The 19,537-nt window shown below is 42.3% G+C and overlaps 2 protein-coding genes across 2 annotated transcripts in view; one reads left to right on the forward strand and one right to left on the reverse strand.

Moving 5' to 3' along the window:
- Positions 1 to 19,537, forward strand: part of cemip (cell migration inducing hyaluronidase 1) — an 89,502-nt gene that overhangs the window by 16,363 nt on the left and 53,602 nt on the right. The window contains exon 2 of the mRNA XM_079340424.1: positions 14,149 to 14,332. Coding sequence (XP_079196550.1) covers positions 14,278 to 14,332 — 55 coding nt within the window. The 5' untranslated portion in view covers positions 14,149 to 14,277. The remainder of the gene's footprint in view (positions 1 to 14,148; positions 14,333 to 19,537) is intronic.
- LOC306821739 (piggyBac transposable element-derived protein 3-like) lies at positions 16,880 to 19,246 on the reverse strand (the record flags this gene model as incomplete). The annotated part of the gene is made up of 2 exons (XM_079340313.1): positions 19,074 to 19,246; positions 16,880 to 18,386 (listed from the first exon to the last, which is right to left on the reverse strand). The coding sequence occupies exons 1-2, from the start codon at positions 19,193 to 19,195 to the stop codon at positions 16,880 to 16,882; spliced, it is 1,629 nt and encodes a 542-aa protein (XP_079196439.1). The 5' UTR covers positions 19,196 to 19,246.

Genomic DNA, 19,537 nt, shown 5'->3' on the forward strand with positions numbered 1-19,537 from the left:
CTGTTCATCAGACATTTATCCGTTAAATAGAGAATGTATATAGCTATTTGTTTTTTTTTTGTAACATTTAAAGTAGTTTTTGCACGTTGACAGTGCAACAGTTACTAAGAGACCCTCTTTTACCATGTTGTCCATCAGTTTGTTGTTTTATAATAAGTTCACTTCCTTGTCTCTGTCACTCTCACCTGTCAAGCACAACCTGTTCCCCTTACAGGCCTGGAGCACTTTAGTGTTCAATTTGCGTCGTTCCTAATTTTAAGTGCATTTCTGGATTTGCAGCACATTTTTCCAAATTTGGACCGCTGGAGGGATTTTACCCTTGTTGACCACGTACTATTAAGACAAAGAACCAGTTTCTCAGGTTTGTTGGTTATAATTTATATTCACACTTCAGAGCATGGTTGAGTTCAGATGCTGTTAGCCAGCCATAACATGTTTTTATTGCAGGCTGATTCAAAGGCACTTGGCAGTGGCTGGCCTTCAGCCTTAGAATTTAATTTGATTTTTTTTACAGAGTAATTCAGACTTTAAATTGGTGACTTGTACTTTGAGGTGTGAATTCTTTTGGACACTGCAAAAAAATAATTTGTTGACTTGGTTCAAAGGCTGCAAGTTGGCTGAGGAATTGTCTTTTTGAAAATTCAAGCCTTTCCGAGTTTCTGCATCAGTGGGCCCTCAGTTGTTAACTTTCAGAGGAGTTATGATTTGACTAGAATCGTCTGTAGTGAGATTTCTCTGCTCGGATGAGGAAGACAACCTAAGCTGTATATTTGTCAAGGCTGAGAAATAATGTCTAACTAACGCTTATAATCTTCTTTCAGTCGCCTCAATTTTAAAGACTCTTCTTTCTTGCTTTTATCTGCAAAAGTTGTCTTGAGACTTTTAGAACGTGTGGCTCTGTACAAAGTGTGGCTATACTGCGCTTTTCAACCTTGGCTTATTTACAACAGAGCTTCACCTCTTACTCAGAAGGCTCCACTTTGGTTATAAAAAAAAAATACCCACCAGATAGTGGTCTTGCAAAACCCACTAATAAGGGAGCAAGGATCACAGATGCTCATTGCCTTCTAAAAATGTCCAAAGCATGAACTGTTTCCACACAACTGTATAGACTTTTTGGCATGTGTTGATGGGTGAAACACCAAAGTGATGGTATCACATCCCGTCAGCTAGAATTTCTGAGTCCCACTGTAAGTGGAATGCAGTGTAAGCCTATCAAAATCTTCTGTAGTGGTGTTATTCCTGAGGCTGAAGTATGATTGGCTTTCCTGTAGATGAGACAGAGATCAAAACATTTATTCAAACAGGAATGACCTGCTGCTGATGCAGACTGCTAACAGAGGTCCACCCAACACTTTGTTCTACCCCAGAGGTATATTATTAAAGACTATCCAAGGTCTTTATCCTTGCTACTAGGGATTACAAGAGATTAATTATATGTTTTTGTTGCAGTGAAAGTCATGAAAATATCTTTCAAATTGTTCTCCACCCTCAGTTAACTCCCTGGTGTTAGTGCTTGTGCATGTTCATGCTTGTGTCACTGACTGTGTGGTGGGCAGTTTTCAGCAGGCAAAGTGGTAATTTCTGTTGGCCTATTTTTTGAGAGATTTTTAAGTGTGTGTGTTACGCTAGCTTTGAGCTCATAAATTGTGCAAAAACCAACTGAGCCTGGCCAGATCTCACTTATGGTAAATTGTTGTTCTTTTTTTTTTGTAAAAAAAATAAGGAAAACACTGTTTTGTAATGTAAAGATGTGTTTGTGCATTTGTTTTATAAATTTAAATCATCAATGAAGGCTAAAGATATGAATGGCATCTTTATTAATAAAAACAAAGAGGTCTTCCCAAAGATAAAACAAGAAATAGTTTTTAAGCAAAAGACACTCTTTACTCTTTACCTGTTTGCTCTATTATTATAGTAATACATGTATGCCATGGTGTGAGGGTTAATCTCTCTGGATGACACTGTGTGCCTAGCCTCCTTGTCCAATGAAGTGCATCAGCCACTTTCATGTAGTTCTCAACCATGTGAAGTACTCAAGAAAAAAGACCGTATGTGTTTTTGTGTTTTATAATTTTTTTTTTTTTTTTTTTAGGGTTTTATAACAGGCACTGTGTGGCGGTCCACTAGGGGTGCTCGTCACCAGATGGGATTGGCAGATAGGCCAGAGGAGATCGCATATATGGGGTAGCACTTCCGGGTGAATGTTGTTGTTTTGTATTGAAGTCTGAGAATAAACTCACCGGCTCCGGAATTTCGCTCACTCGACTTCCACATTGGTGACCCTAGACCAGGGGTCGGCAACCCGCGGCTCCGGAGCCGCATGCGGCTCTTTCATCCTTATACTGCGGCTCTGAGTGGCTTGGGAAAATAAATTACTAAAAAAAACTAAGTATTTAATTGAAGTGTATTTTATTTGTGTTAGTTCTTTAATATTTTAGTTGTAAATTGGAAGATTATTGTGATCTTGACATATTAGAATAAATATATTTTTTTGTTTTTCGTCGCTCAAAATAAACGTCATACTCGCGAAAGCCGGTATACCCGCCAAAACGCCGTCCATTTGTCGCGACTCTTAACACGCTGAACACAACTCTTCAGGGGAGAGGAGGCACAGCGCTACACATGCTGGAGGAGGTGTTAGCGTTTGAGCGCAAACTGACAGTTTTAGCCAGAGATTTACAGAGAGGCACACTGTCTCACTTCCCCTCTTTAAGGGAGTTCAAACAAGCTCACAAGGTGATCAATTCTGAGCATTTGCAGTCTGCAATCACCACAATGCAAGCATCGTTTGGGAAACGATTCCGTGAGTTCAGAGATGAAAAAACCACATTGTCCTTCCCCGTCACTCCCCTGAACACCGATCCATCCCTGCTAAATGTGACTGCATTTGCAGGTGTAAGTCAACCTGATCTGGAGCTGGAGCTGGCTGACATAGCTGACAAAGACATGTGGGTGTCTAAATTCAAACGCTTGACCGAGGACCTTGAAGATGTTGCCCGTCAGAAGGCCACTCTTGCTCAGAATCACAAATGGAGTGATATTGAGAACCTTCCAAGACCGGACAAACTCGTGTTTGAAACATGGAATGCCATCCCCGACACCTACATGAACATGAAGACATATGCCTTTGGAGTCCTGTCGATCTTCGGATCCACATATGTATGTGAGCAGCTATTCTCCACCATGAACTACATTAAAAACAAACACCGCTCACGCCTCACAGATGACAGCTTACAGTCCTGCGTAAGGATGAGTGTGACTTCGTACAGCCCCGATTTGCAGACGCTGTGCGCAGAGGTTCAGGAGCAGAAGTCCCATTAACCAGGTAAAATAAATATTTATGCAGATATTTTGCAAATATTTATTTTTCATTGTTTAGTGACACAGTGCTTTTTTCCCCAATTTATTTTTTAAATTCAGGCCAAGGCTCCGCTACTTGCTCTGAAAGCCCAAAGGCGATATAAGGATGACGGCTCACAGCATTTTTTGCTTTTGTTTGCTACATGGATAATTTAAGTTCATCATGTAGCATGATGTTCATTTTAATTCATTTGAAAGAGACATTCAGACATTGTGTTATTATTTCAAGAATTCAAAATGTGTTCATTACATAGATAAAATTGAATTTTCTCTGTAGCACTTTGTGGATTTCATAAGCAACACACTTTAGGTTAGTCAAAGCACTAATAAGTGTACGGCTGGGGTGAACCCCGAAGCATGAAAGGGAAGTTGTTGTTGTTTTTTAAAATATTTTTTCTTTCTATTTAATAAATGCGTTCATAAATAAATTCATTTTAGATGTCAAAAAGTATTTGCGGCTCCCAGTGTTTTCTTATCCGTGGAAACCGGATCAAATGGCTCTTTCGGTGTTAAAGGTTGCCGACCCCTGCCCTAGACGCTTGTTTGAGCATGTTGAACGCCGCCGCCGCCAACGCTGCCCCGGCTCCATTGCCACAGCCGGTTCCTGCTGTGTATGCTGCGACGGTGAAACTCCCGGAATTCTGGCAACATGACCCTGAACCCTGGTTCCAGCATGTGGAAGCCCAGTTTCGGCTTCGGGGGGTGACGGTGGACTAGACGCGGTACTACCATGTTGTCTCTGCTCTGGACGGGCGTGCTGAGGGATCCTCCGGCTGCTGACAAGTACGGTGCTTTAAAGACTTCAGTGCTGCGCCTCTACCAGCTATCTGATGCCGAGCAAGCCGACCTGCCTCCTGTCTCTCAACGGCCTGGGGGACAGCAAACCCATCGAGCTGATGGAGAACATGCTCGCGTTGCTTGGTTCGGGGATGCTTCTTTCCTGTTTGTGCAGCTGTTTTTCCGTCAGCTCCCGCCTCCAGTACACACAGCATTGGGCAACTCACCGCTGCTCGCCACGATGGACTACCGGGGTTTGGTTGAGGAGACAGACAAGATTCTTCTGGCTGCTCGCCAGTACAGTGTTCAAGCCATGCTGCCGGCACCGGCATGGACTGTGCCGGAGGAGCTCGATGACAGCGCTGTGGCTGCCGTTTCGGACCATCGTCGCAGAGATGATGGGCTCTGCTTTTACCCCTGCCGCTTTGGGAACAAGGCTAAGCGCTGCGTACCGCCCTGTGCTTTCCTGGGCCAGGGATACGCCAGGGCTGGTGCTCAGTGGCGGTTGTGAGCACCGGCGGTCCAGTTAAGCTGTTGTTCATCACCGACGGTTTGTCTGGGCGCCACTGGCTGGTGGACTCGGGTGTCCAGCGGAGCATCCTGCCTGCATCCGGCCACGGACCCTCGCTAAGCGCCGCCAATGGGACGAGCATCCGCACCTTCGGCACCAGGTCTATGACTGCATCTTTTTCTGACCGTAGGTTCACCTGGGACTTTGTTGTTGCTTCTGTAGCTGTGCTTATATTAGGAACAGATTTTCTGTGCGCAAATAGGCTGCTGGTGGATGTATCGAATGGCCGTTTAATTGACTCCGTCACTTTCTCCACCTAAACTGGCCTTAGCCCGGCAGGAGTTTATGGCAATGGAGAGACTGGGGATTGTACGACGCTCTAATAGCCTATGGGTTTCTCCCCTGCACATGGTACCCAAGCCGGGTGGGCTCTGGCGGCTGTGTGGTGATTTTTGCAGGCTGAACAGCGCCACCACGCCGGACCGTTATCCCATCCCGCACATCCAGGACTTTTCTGCGCGGCTGGCCGGGGTTTCCGTCTTTTCTAAGGTGTATTTGGTGCGCGGCTACCACCAGGTACCAGTACATGTGCGGGACATACCAAAGACTGCCATAATAACTCCGTTTGGATTATTTGAGTTCCTGAGGATGCCACTTGAATTTCCCTCGGGATCAATAAAGTATCTATCTATCTATCTATCTATTTGGCCTGCGGGGGGCAGCACAGACCTTTCAGTGGCTCATGGACTCTGTTCTACGGGATTTACCCTTTTTGTTTGTGTACTTGCATGACATTTTGGTGGCCAGTACTTCTGCCAGGGAGCACCTAGAACATTTGAGGTTGCTGTTTAGCCGGTTGAACAAGCACGGCCTGATTTGTTAACCCAGCTAAGTGCCACTTTGGGGTGGCCGTAATCGACTTTCTTGGCCACCAGGTGTTCTCACAGGGGGCTGTTCCACTGACTACAAGGGTGGAGGCTATTGCCAACTTCCCTCGACCACTGAAGGTCAAACCGCTGCAGGAATTCCTCTGGATGGTGAACTTCTACAACCGCTTCATCCCACGAGCAGCTCATCTCATGCACCCCCTGTATGAGGCCTTACAGGGGAGGAAAGCTTCACAGGAGGTGGACTGGTCTCCAGTCAGACTGCAGGCGTTTGATGATGCAAAGTCTGCTCTGGCTGGCGCTGCTTTGCTGGCACATTCCTCCCCTACTGCTCCGTTGGCTCTCACCACAGATGCCTCAGACATAGCCGTGGGTGCGGTTTGTGAGCGGTGGGTATCGGGGGCATGGCAGCCTCTCGCCTTTTTCAGCAGGCAACTACGGGCGGCGGAGAGGTTTCCTGGCCACTCGCCATTTCAGGTTTCTGTTGGAAGCTTGCTGTTTCACTGCCTTTGTGGACCACAAGCCCCTGACCTTCGCTATGGGTAAGACCTCGGAGCCATGGTCTGCCCGCCAGCTTGCCACCATCTCGGAATTCACCACAGACATTAGGCATGTGGCGGGGAAGGACAATGGGGTAGCGGACTGTCTGTCACGGGTGCTTATCTCTTCGGTGCACCTGGGCCTGGACTTCGCAGAGATGGCAGCAGATCAGGGCAGGGATGAGGACCTTCAGGCCTGGCGCACAGTGGTAACAGGTTTGCGGTTCGTGGAGGTTCCCTGCCATGAAAATGGGTCCAAATTACTCTGTGACGTTTCCACTGGTCCATCCCGCCCGATGGTTCCTGCAGGTTGGCGCCGACGGGTGTTTGACGCTGTTCATGCTCTCTCTCATTCTGGTGTGAAGGCATCTGTCAGGCTGGTGAGCCCAGAGTTTGTCTGGCCTGACATGCGGAAGGATGTCAGGGGATAGGCAGCCGCATGTGTACCCTGCCAGCGGGCTAAGGTCCATCAGCACATCAGGACACCACTGGAACCCTTCATGGTGCCGGAGCAGAGGTTTGATCATGTGCATGTGGACCTGGTTGGTCCTCTGATTTCCTCCCGTGGCTGCACTCACCTCCTCACGATGGTGGCTGGAGGTGATTCCCCTCTCGTCCACAACCACCGATGAGGTTTCCCGGGCCTTTATCATCAATTGGGTCTTGCGATTTGGTAAGCTGTCTGACCTGACCTCTGACAGGGGAGCCCAGTTCATGTCGGAGCTGTGGAATGCAATGGCTGCGGGGCGGAGTGCAGCTACATCGCACAACGGCGCATCACCCGCAGGCAATTGGACTCTGCGAATGCTTCCATCTCTCGCTGAAGGCTGCTATGGGTCATGTTGGGCCTGCGCTCGGCCCCCGAAGGAGGACCTCCAGGCTTCGGCTCCAGAGCTAGTCTACGGTCAGCCACTGAGGGTCCCGGGTGATTTCCTGTCTGCGAACTTGGCTCAAGGGACGTTGGGGGTCTGGTGCCCTGCTGCGCAGGGGGCCACCAAGGCAGTGGTTCCTCTCCCCGTGCATCACTGTCTGCCCCGCTCCCACATGCCAAAGGACCTCCTGGCGGCCAAGTTTGTGTTTATCTGGCACGGCGGTCATCGCTCCCCACTCCAGCCTCCTTACGATGGCCCGTTTCGGGCTGTGAAGGTGGGGCTTAAAAACGTTGTCATTGACTTTGGTGGTCGACATGAGCGGGTGGCGGTTGATCGCGTAAAGCCTGCCCATCAGGACCCGGATGGTGTGACGTGCCTGCTCTTCCTCCTCGTCGTGGCCGGCCGCGGGCAGCGGTTGCGGACTCTGTTCCTTCATTGGACAGACAGGCTGAATTGCCCGCTATTCCGGCCCAGACTCGCCGCCGGTGGGGTCGTCCCCGACAGGAGGCGTGGTGTTTACCCGAGGGCACTGGGCAGCTTAGCCGCTCCGGAATCTCGCCTCCTTCTCTCGACTTCCACAATATCTTATTATTTTGCACAATTGTGAGTAAATCTGTAAAACTGGGCTGGGCCCTATGCTGCAGACTGAAAGTGCAACCGATGGGTAGAGATGTAAAGATTAATCGTGGGGCAGTTAAAAATTTATTTAAAGTTGCCACGGTTCACATCGATACTTTAAAAAATGAATCGCAGTAAGAGCATCCGAAATCAATACCAGCCAAGCGCCAAATGCGGGTAGATTTTCCATCTGATGAGTTCATTTCAGAGAGCTATCTGACCCAGAGCGGGTAACTGTTTTTCCATAAAGTCATAAAAACTGTGCTATAAGTGTGTTTTAATGTAGCTGCAGCTATCCGCTCCTCTCTCTGCTGCACGTTTTTTCTGACACACCAAACACTTCAGCGCTAACGCACACATACACACACACACAAACACACACACACACACACAGGCGCAGCACGCCTCTTTTCACTTTTAGTCTTTATCAACACACAGCTGATCCATGATCCATACGACAGAGTCGGGAACATGTGGTCTGGTTAAACGGTCGACTTTTCTCCATTCACTCTCTGTGTCTGCAGCTAACATAGCGATAGCAAAGTCCTCTCACAGTCTTTGTAGTCTCAGTCTGTGAGCGCGCTGAATGCACGCGCAGCAGGAGCAGTCAGAGGTACATGTCTAATAATGAACAGGCTGATTATATGAAGAGTCTAATGTTGTCAGCTAAATCAAGAGAGAACTTGTTTAGTGGAATGAAAAGTTATTATTCTCTGGATTTTAGTTTTTAGTCTGTATTGGTAATGCACGTGTGTGTGTGTGTGTGTGTGTGTGGGGGGGGGGATCAGAGAGCAGGGGGCTCTGGGAACTACCTATTTAATATATGAAGGCAAGCAAATATATATTTTAAATTTCTCAATTTCGAGATCTGATAAATTTGTTGAATTTTAAATCTGTAATAGATAAAACAGAACATAATACTTTCTCAATTAAATGTACATTAACAGATGTTGGTGACACAATAACACAATTTGTTATTTCAGCCTTAAAACATTTGGCCTGTATGTTTCATCTACCTGCCACTTTTACTAGTGAATTAAAAAGTTCAGTTGGGACCCTGTCAGTAATATGGTGAGCGTCAGCAGCTGTAGAGCAGAGGTTGTTGGTTGTAACAAGCAGGCGTTACCATGGTAGCTGCAAAGATTACAAGGCTTTGTAAGGGCGGCAGTAGCTCAGTCTGTAGGGACTTGGGTTGGGAACCGGAGGGTCGCCGGTTCAAGTCCCGGCACGGACCAAGTCCGGAAACTGGTCTGGTAGCTGGAGAGGTGCCAGTCCATTTCCTGAGCACTGCCGAGGTGCCCCTGAGCAAGGCACCGAACCCCAAAAACTGCTCTGGAGCGCCCGCTGTGGGCAGCCCCCTCACTCTGAGACCTCTCCATTAATGCAGAGTGAAAAACCGAATTTCCCTCGCGGGATTAATAAAGAAAGTATATAAAAGGAAAAAAAAAAAGCAAAAAAAGGCTTGTACCCCCAAACAAGTTTAATAGGTGCATAGGCGTTTTCATTAAAAATTACAGGCTTTTTTTTGTCGTATTTTTTTCAGTCCCTTTTTGTTTAAAAAAAAAAAAAAAAAAGTCGCATTGTGAACCCAGAATCGTGTATCGTATCGTGAGTTGAGTGAATCGCTACATCCCTACCGATGGGTCTTAACGGCAAGGGTGCACAGAGCCGTAACGGACTGAGGCACGCAATGCGGTATACATCTTTATGGGCACTGTTTACTAGGGATGTAGGTTACTAGGGAAGGTACATGACCACCTTCTCAACTCATTTTGCATGGTCAACTGTAAAAAAGGTTCTTGTTGTCACACAGCTTTTTTCTGAAAAGTTAACACAATTCAACTGAAAAAGGTGTCTGACGCAGCGCTTTTAAAAGGCATCATCCTTTTTCCATAGGGTTGCATGTAAAAAGTCGCTTTCTATCGTATGTGTCCATTTATGTAACTCAAATCTGGGGTCAAGGTCTGCAGTACCTCTAAGACAGGAGGAAGGTCTACTGGTGACGAGTCAAATGAAATCCCCTTCAAACCCACAGTATGTAAGATTGTGGCATCTCGTGAGGAGTAGAATGAGCTGCTCCTAAACTTTCTGTCTGCCAGTATCTCCAGCTGTGGCTCATCAGAGGCGCCCCCAACCCCCCCCCCCCCCCCCCCCCATGTGTACATGAGTGCCAAAAAGGGCTTTTGATTGTATGTATAAAGAAAATCTTTTTGGGGTTTTTTTCCTAATAAAAGATATTTTATCTTGATCTTGGTCGTATTTTCTTTGTAATAGTCTCCTGATTTTTTTTATTGCCTTTGGTATATTGTGCATGACAGTGCTCAGGACGATTTTTTTGCCCCATGTTAATTGTTTGAATCTCGAAATCTGAATACAGTTTTTATATTGTAAATTTAAATAAGAAGACAGAACTAAAATATCAGTGGGCAGTACACAGAATTGCAATTACAGTTTCTAAATGCGATCATAACGAGTAGAAGAAAAAGATCTTCCTCGCCCTTGCTGTTTGTCAACAAAGGTAAATTGTCTCAGAGGGGGAGACGTAACTCTTTTTGACAGTGCAGTTCGGTCAGAGACTTGCTGTTATCGCCAAAGCGCACCAAAACTGAGAAATTACATGTTGCTGCTTTAATCAAAACTTCGCAATTTGATTTAGCTTACTTGAGGTAACTGTCCCTCTGTAAATGTTAGCTTTCTCAAAAGCTCTGTATCATTCAGGTTACCATTAAAAGTAGGCTTAAACTCTGTTTCACCCCCGTCTCTTTGACTAAAAAAGTTACCTAGAGTAAGCAAACTAATGGAGCAAATTTAACTCATAATTTAACACAATAAATCCTATGCATACCTACAATCATACATTTGCATTCATTAATTCAACAGGATTTATGTAGATGCCTCCTAAAAATAGCTCTTGCCATTGGCTGACATTCAAAACTTTACTGTAAACACTTTGTTTAGTTTTACCAACTCAGCTAGTTCCACAACTTCACTGAATAGACTGTTGCCTGTTCAGATGTACCAGCTTCATTACTGTTGCAATAAAACACTGCTGTAATGTTAACCGACTATAACACAGTTATACTCGGCTGATGATTTTGAATATTATTTCAGCAATCAATAAAAAGCTCATGGGGGGGAAAGGCTACGTCTACTGGTTTTGAGTTAGAGGATTTAAAATAGGTGTGAAAGCTACTGTATTCTTAAACGTTTCACCAAATGACACTGGGCATGGGTCATGGGCATGGTTTAGAAGGACATTATGCTATTTTATATACCACTATCTTTATTATTGACATGAAAACATACTTTTTAGCCATTGTCTGTTCTTTTCAGCTTTCTCCACAGCCTGTTAGCATAGCTACCTCGAAAGCTTTTAGATTCTGACAATGAGGTCCCACCCACTGGTCTGTAATGCAATAGGTCTGTACCTTCAGTCGTTCAAAACATTGTATCTTTACCCAGCGAGCTACAGTACACTGATTTCTCTATCAACAGATTCATTGTTCATTTATGTGATATTAATGTTGTCGCGCTCGCATTAAAATTGATTTCACTACATCTGCCTAAAAAAAACAATTTTTTTAACGTCAGGTGGGACATCTGATAATGCAGTGTTAGAAGAACCATAGTGAACTGAGAATAACTAATACAGCCTCATGTTAAAGTCATTTCGACAAGTAGTATCATGTAATTCACATTTATTGTATGTTTACAGTTTGATCATTAATGCCAGTAGAATGCCCCTCCCCCCTCGTAACGCAGACTCTCATCAGCCCCACAGTCACAAAACATCACAGGCTGAATCTGTTTCTTTATGCGTTATATTAACGACCAATTTACTATTTATTTTCTCTCAATCAGCCTTTGTACATTCAGTGTATTTTGGGTTTTTTATTATTCTTTATACTTGACATTTTTTAAATTCTGTTTTATATATTGGTTGTGAAGTTTCTCCTCGTACTTCTCTACTTGAAAGGTAATACTCAAAGGACTGAACGTTTCCTTTTCAAAAGAAAATACAAAAATGTTAACATGACATTAAATCAACACAACTTCAACATTTTAAATGAACCACTTGCTAGACGAACATGTTTAAACACATTTTAATGTTCTTTTTAAGTCTTCTTTTTCGTATTTTAAACACATTTTAACAAATGTTTTGCATTTTAAACTATTTTAATGTTCTGCTTTTTAACAAATGTTTTGTATTTTAAACTCATTCTAATTGTTTTTAGCAAATAAATATTCTATTTATGTTTTTAATCACGCACATGCAAAGTAAAGCAAACTGCTTTATTCACTTAATCTGTGACAACGATATCAAATCAATTAATTCCGTCATTTACCTCGCGTGCTTCAGCAACAGTTTATAAACAGCACTTTCTCAATTAAATTAATATCACAATAAAGCATAAACAATAAGGAGATGGCCTTCAACGACTTATCAAACAAACTTATTAACAATGTCAGCGCGTGCCTAAGCCCGCACTGCTGCGGCTGTTTCCATGCCAGCAAACAGTCATAAAACGCTTACCAGCTGCCTCTTTGGTTTGTGTTGTAGACGAGTTTATTAACAGACTCTTACTCTTTGCTGATTTTGTTGCATTCTAACAACATAATTCTTTAAAAGGACCAAAGTCCAGTTTGGCTTGACATTGGTAATTGCTTCTCATATTTACTTTTATTTAAGTACTTATTAGTTATTAAGTAGTTATTTTAACCTTGTTTTTTCTTTCGCACCTATACACCAAGACAAATTCCTCATGTATGTAAACGTACTTGGCAATGAAACCAATTCTGATATTGAATACAATAATCTAACCAATAAGATGACGTGTAGATAGCCAAAGCCTTTAGATTGTGAACGATAGCAAATTAAGAAGTTTAACAATGCTGCTAGAAATGGTTCAAATGTCTGAAAGGACTTGAATTTCCCTCGGGATCAATAAAGTATCTATCTATCTATCTATCTATCTATCTATCTATCTATCTATCTATCTATCTATCTATCTATCTATCTATCTATCTATCTATCTATCTATCTATCTATCTATCTATCTATCTATCTATCTATCTATCTATCTATCTATCTATCTATCTATCTATCTATCTATCTATCTATCTATCTATCTATCTATCTATCTATCTATCTATCTATCTATCTATCTATCTATCTATCTATCTATCTATCTATCTATCTATCTATCTATCTATCTATCTATCTATCTATCTATCTATCTATCTATCTATCTATCTATCTATCTATCTATCTATCTATCTATCGTATATTTAAAAGTTTAAACTATGATAGCACTACCTTCAAAATCTCCCAAGTTTTTACCACTCATTTGTTATAATTGTTTACAAACACAGGCTGAAATGTTAGCTTTCTCCTCTGTTTCCAGCAGTTACAAGAGGTGGGACCAGTCTGCGCATGTCAGAATGGTTTTATTCTAATTTTAATCCAATGTTTTTATTTAGTGTCCATGAAAACAGTGAAGAAATCCAGAAAAAATGAATATCACCACAGTATCTTCTGTAAAGAGGACTCAGCTTTATCCTTTTGAATTGTCAAAGTATCTCTCTGTTAATTTCAGCACATCAATTCACTTTTTTTAAAGCTGTTACCTTGTAAAACGTTCAGGTGTGATGATTTTAAATAAGTTGCAGAGGTGACTGGAAAAGACAAACATTTAATCAGCTGCTGAAAAACATTTTTCATGTGCTTCACCCAAAGGTAGACTCGTCATATTTTCTGCTGATAGCTGCAGGTGTGTGTGTGTGTGTGTGTGTGTGTGTGTGTGTGTGTGTGTGTGTGTGTGTGTGTGTGTGTGTGTGTGTGTGTGTGTGTGTGTGTGTGTGTGTGTGTGTGTGTGTGTGTGTGTGTGTGTGTGTGTGTGTGTGTGTGTGTGTGTGTGTGTGTGTGTGTGTGTGTGTGTGTGTGTGTGTGTGTGTGTGTGTGTGTGTGTGTGTGTGTGTGTGTGTGTGTGTGTGTGTGTGTGTGTTGATAGATTTTTTTTTTTTTTTTTTCAAATACCAAAGAAAAGATCCAACCCTCAAGTTTATGAATCAGGACATAGGTTTTAAGTATGTATCATTTGAACTGACTGAAGTCAAGCTTCTCCTAACATTTTGAATGGCCTAAAGTAATTATCCGCCGTGCTTAGTTAATAATAATAATAAGTAAGGTCTTTTTACCTGCTTTTTGTAAAGTGTCTCGAGATAACACCTGTTATGAATTGATGCTGTACAAATAAAGATTGATTGATATAGGGAAGGCATGATGGAGTTCTTTCCAATTATTTTTGAGTCCACCTATTTTGTAAACAAAGCACGCTTCATAATTACGTAAGGGCATGTGTTGTATTACAGTGATTAGTCTCCCTACAATACGTAGAGGAATCTAAAAATAAAATTTAAACAACAAAAAAAAGCAGGTCTTCTGAAATGTCCTGCTACAGTCTGACATTGCTGTGCAGAAATTTGACAGATAGCCCTGTTATCCTTGTACAAGAGTCATCTTCGAATCATTGTTTAAACATGTTTTGCTTAGTCTTCTGCTTTTTACTGTGATGTTTCAGGTGCCTTCAGTGGCCTCTTGCCCTGAACTTTGCAAACCCACTCTGAAGCCCCCTCTGAAGCTAACTGGGGGTTCTGAAGCAACTTTTGAAGGCCACAGGAGTGAATTTGATCAGTGACGGCTGGGAGAGATGAAGGCATGCATCGTGCTTCTGGCGGTTCTGCTGCTGCCATGCATCCATGCAGGTGAGACAAGGATAGTTTTTCTTTTTTAGTTTTCCCTGTTACTGATTCTTATTTGTTTCTTTTTTTTATCTAAGATTGCTAGGGAAGATTGACATGTTGTGAAACCAAAATGTATGTCAATCTTTGTTAAGTTACTCTCACGTGTGAAGTATTTTGGACCCAGACGCAAAACTCAGAGACAAGGTACTGTGATAACAAGGTTCATTTAATGAACGTCAAGCTGGTGAACAACAAGTGAGGTGAAATGTGCAAAAGTCCTATGCAGGTGAGTATTGTTGAGTGCTGACAAGCAGCGAGGAAACTGTAAACCTCTGTTTACATTGCTGCATTCATGCTGTACTTATATTATCAGCCATGCATTTCGTAGTTGTGAATGTGTAGTGATCATACACATTTCAAAATCTGACAACCCTACCTTCACATCATCTCAGTGCCTCACTCAGAAATGAGCAACCAAGCACAAAACGAAAACAAATACAACTATTGTCTAATCTGATACAAATTTCAAATGTTTAATGAGAGTCACCTTTTTTTTTTTTTTTCAACAAGCCAAAAGTACAGTTTTATCATAGCACCAACCACTGGTAAGACACAGTAAGCCTTGTAAGACGTGACTATGTTGGTTGTTTTGTCTATAATAACAATTAACAACTTCTTTGAATATTCTGTGTCTGATCAAGTTACTGGGATGGCAGCACACCCCGGACACAAACTTTTAAACTCCTCCCCTCGGGCAGGCGTGACAGATCACTGTACGCCAAAACAACCCGTCATCAGAATAGTTTCTTCCCCCAGGCTGTCACTCTGATGAACGTATTTTAAAACGTTATGTTGGCGAGAAGAAGGAAATAGACATCATGAATGTCAATGTTGTCATTTTTCAGAATGCAGAGGCTGTGAATGTCACATTCCTCTCACCGATTGAGAGGAAAATGAGTATGAGGCTGCAGGAAAAAGTTACTTTTGAGACACATATATTGCAAACAGACTTTTATTCTAATGTTCTAATGTTCTTTATTTTAATTATAGATCCAGATCTAGATTTCTTATGCCCCGTCTAAGGGAAGCCAAGAAACAATATGAACAAATGCCCAAATCCTTTATATCCCAAGCAGCCACACAAAACGGTTCAATGCTTTCAAACAGAACATTATTTTTTAAACATAAATTATGTTAAGGAATAATAGTGTCAATATAATAAGAATAAGGGTAAAACAGCGCCAAAACATAACAAACAAAACGGAGACTGACTGTTGAACTGAACTAACCTAACAAATAAAGGAAAACAAAAGACAAACAACTAACTTCCCTAAAGGCTGGTTCACACAGCAGGATAATTTGGCTGATTTTGGCCCCAATTTGCCCCAATTTGCCCCCCCCCCCCCCCAAAAAAAAACAAAAAAAAACTTATCTCTGTAGTCTTGAGGTAGTACTGGTAGTTGACACTAGATCTTACTCATGCTCATAGAGCACATAAAATCGCCCTGTTTATATTTCCCCATTGCTCCCAAATCCCTGATTAGTGGGAATAGTAGATGATGGACCAATTGACCTGACTGAAAGACATGCAGAGCAATAAATAGTAAATCAATGTGAGCTTATTAGCACTTTTCGAGGCTTCTTAATACTCTGAAAGTGTTTTACACTGCAGGTCACACCTACCTGTTCACACATTGATGGCAGGGGTTACTAAGTAAAGTGTTCATCAGTATTAGCTAATCCATTCATACAAATTCACAAATGGGCCCATGACCTTCCGGTTGAGAAAAGACCAACTGTATCACTGAGCCACGTCAGATCCAGCTTGCACTTATATTTAATATGAGAGATATAATTAACAGGAAGGTAATGGAGGATTTTGTTTGGATGTGGATGGCCATGAAGTATCATGAGGCACACCATGCATGTATACATTTTTAAAGTGTGCTCAAAGGCGACAAACCTTGACGTATTCATTTGTCTATCAACACTGAAGCAGAAAAAAAGACCACGTCAGATACAGAAATAGTGTTTATAGGTAGTTTGAATGTGCACTGAAGAGGGAAAAGATAATTGGGTTTTTCAGAAAGTTATAAAAGTGGGAGATCACATTTTATAAAATGGAAAAGATAGAAAAATCAAATCAAAATAGTGAATGAGGATGATATTAACCCTGTAAGACCCAAATATAGAAAAACCTAAAAAAAAAATATTTGACCTTTCAGATGTTTTAGAAGGCATTTGATGCAGAAATTAAAGAGTTTAAAAAAAAAAATGTTTATGTACGTTTTTAGAGAAATGTTGTAATATTGCAACATTGGGCTTAGTTGGGAGCAGGATTTCTGTTGTCTGAACAATTCAGAACAACTAAGGGTTCATTTGCAGGGTTGATTGCTTCCTTTGCCCCCTAACAGTATAACATTAATAATAATCACACATTAGTCATATTTTTATGAAGTCATTTATTAAAAACAATAAAAATATAAAAAATATTAAACAAGATAAAACTCTTTAAAAACGTTTTTCCCCCCTCTTTTTTTCTTTTCTTGACATTGGTCATGAAGACTTTCATTGGTGGTGAAAGTCCCAAAAACAGTCCCTGTCGTCTGTAAAGCAAAGGCGAACATCACACTTTCTGCATTGTGTGTTGGTGTATCCTTTATTGCAGTGTCTGCAGCGTCCTCTCCCTGTCTTCCTTGGGAAATGGGCAACTAGATCGTTGCGTACATCCAATGGGAGGTGTGCACATCTCTTGGATGGCCTCTTCTGAGCATTCAGAGGGCTTCCTGATGTCACTGTCTGTGTTGCTGGGCTCCCTTTGCCTGAAGATGGCCGTCCTCTCTTTGGAGTTTGAAGCGTTGCGTTTACCAGGATGAGAGAGGATGCTAGCTGTGCCTGAAACTGTCTCCTGTTCATTGTCTCTTTGCTAGACATCTTGAGCGCTTTACAGTCCCGCTTGTAGAGCAGCCAGGCATTGACCACAGCGAGGATGATGGTGTGCCAGAAGATGTACATGTACCAGCGACGGGATTTGATGGGGAACTTATATTTGGCTGTAAATGAGTCCAACAAATCCACACCTCCCATGTACTTGTTGTCGGCACCAACAATGTAAGGCCTCTCAACTTTAACGTAGGTTCTGTTGGCTTTTTCCCAGCGTTGAATCTTCTGCACAGGTTCAGGTCCAGCAAAGGATGACACAAGTGTGACGGCCCTGCTGTCATACCATTTGACATCAAAGTCACACATCATGCCAGAGATTCCAGTTCTCACCCACACTTTGAATCCCCATGGGTTTGGCTTGCCTCGCATATATTGCTTGATGCTGCTGAATTTCCCCTTGAAAGGAATCATCATCTCATCCACAGAGTTGTGCTCTTCTGGTACCACCTGCAGGCATTTCTCTCTGAATGAATCAAGCCACAGTCTGAGTTTCCATAGTTTGTCTTTCTTTTCCGTCTCAGATACTGTCATGTTGTTTACAAAATGTAATGACGTCAACAGGGATTGGAATCTGTTGCGTGGCATCACATCAGCAACAGGGGAGTACCGCGTCTCTGTCTCCCAATACATACGGGTTCCAGCCATTTGTACCAGGCCCATCTTCAGGTACATGCCAAGCATTTTTTCGATTTCCTTTGCAGTGGTGTTTACAGATGTTCCACGCTCCTGAAAGCTGTACTCATTCGTGTTTTGTGCCAGAGCCTCAACCATGTCTTCTGACACAAACTTCTGGAAGTATTCCAATGGTGTGTGGAGGGAAATGTCATCTGCTGTGATATCCAGACCAGAAAAATCAGTGTTGGGACTGATGAAATCTTTTTTCAGCCAGCGATACCTGTCACGGGACATGGTGTGTTTGTTTGTTTTTGGCTCGATGTCCACGTAATTATCAGCTGGACAGTCCATGGGTGGTTGGTTTTCTTTGTCCACTTCTTTACAGACATCTTCATCAGAGTCTTCATCGCTTTCATCGGTGTCACTGCTTTCCATTTCCACCTCACTCTCTCCATTTTGGACCATTTCAATGACATCCCGCACACAGTATTGTGGCTCTCTCCTTGCTGGTTGCATTCTGAAAATAAAATATAAATTAATTAACATGTGTATATATATATGTTTTATATATTGTAGTACATAACCTGAAGGAATAGAATAGGGTGGTGGACTAGGTGTTCAGGGTAGAAATGTTTTCGAGGCAGACAATACTGTCTGCCTGGTAAGTCGCTTTGGACAAAAGCGTCTGCTAAATACCCTGAATGTAAATGTGAATGTAAATGGTTTAATGGCTCTAATTATCATACTAAAAGGAAAACATGCATACCCCCACTTACATCCACACCCCACATTCAGGAACATTCCTTTCCCCAGAACTGAATTGTCTGTTGATATCCTCTTTGTGGACAAAGTCATGGAATTTTAGGTCAGGCTGATCAAATTAACTACATTTTTTAGAAATAAAACTTTTAAATCAGTCAAACTTGACCATAACACAACAGAAGGGTAGAATGTATAATATCCATGTATAAAGAAAATACTCTCTTTCAGGCAGTGGTGTAGTGGAGGGAATACAACCTGTTTGAGCCCACTGCAACAAGCCAGCTATTTTGACTACCACATTCACCCAGTGTTGTATAATTGCAACAATTATATAACAAGCTCTAAATGAAATTTGATGCATCTATTCCACAATAACTACATATGTACATGCTCTAGACATTGTAATAACAACCAAAAAAAATATAAAAGACATATTACTTACTTGAATCTGATGAATCCAGTCCAATGAAACAAATAGTTGTTGTTCGAAGGAAACCTTGAGAGGTTGTGTGAGTTCATGGCCAGAAGGCGTGACTTGTAAACAAATGTAAGATCCAATAGCATTGTGAGACTGAACAATAGGACCCAATGACTATGTAAATGTGGTAAAAAATAAGATAAAATATAACGGATTGTTTTTTAGGATGGTTAAAGGTGACGTAATTTTACAACAAGGGGTGTTACAGGGTTTTAAGTTGAATTTCAATATTATCCATGTGGTCAGACACAGTAAACACAAAAATGCCTGGATGCCATAGGTAAACAGCACTGCAGTGCATTCTTGGATTGACAGAATGGAAGACTTTGCCTGTGGTTCTTTCATAGCAGTTTTCTGCGTGACTTGTTAACAAAAACCATGTGCTATTTTCAAAACAGCCAGCTGTGAGTGCTTGATAGAACTTTGTG

Source organism: Symphodus melops (genome assembly GCF_947650265.1).
Source record: "Symphodus melops genome assembly, chromosome: 3".
Classification (NCBI taxonomy): Eukaryota; Metazoa; Chordata; class Actinopteri; order Labriformes; family Labridae; genus Symphodus; species Symphodus melops.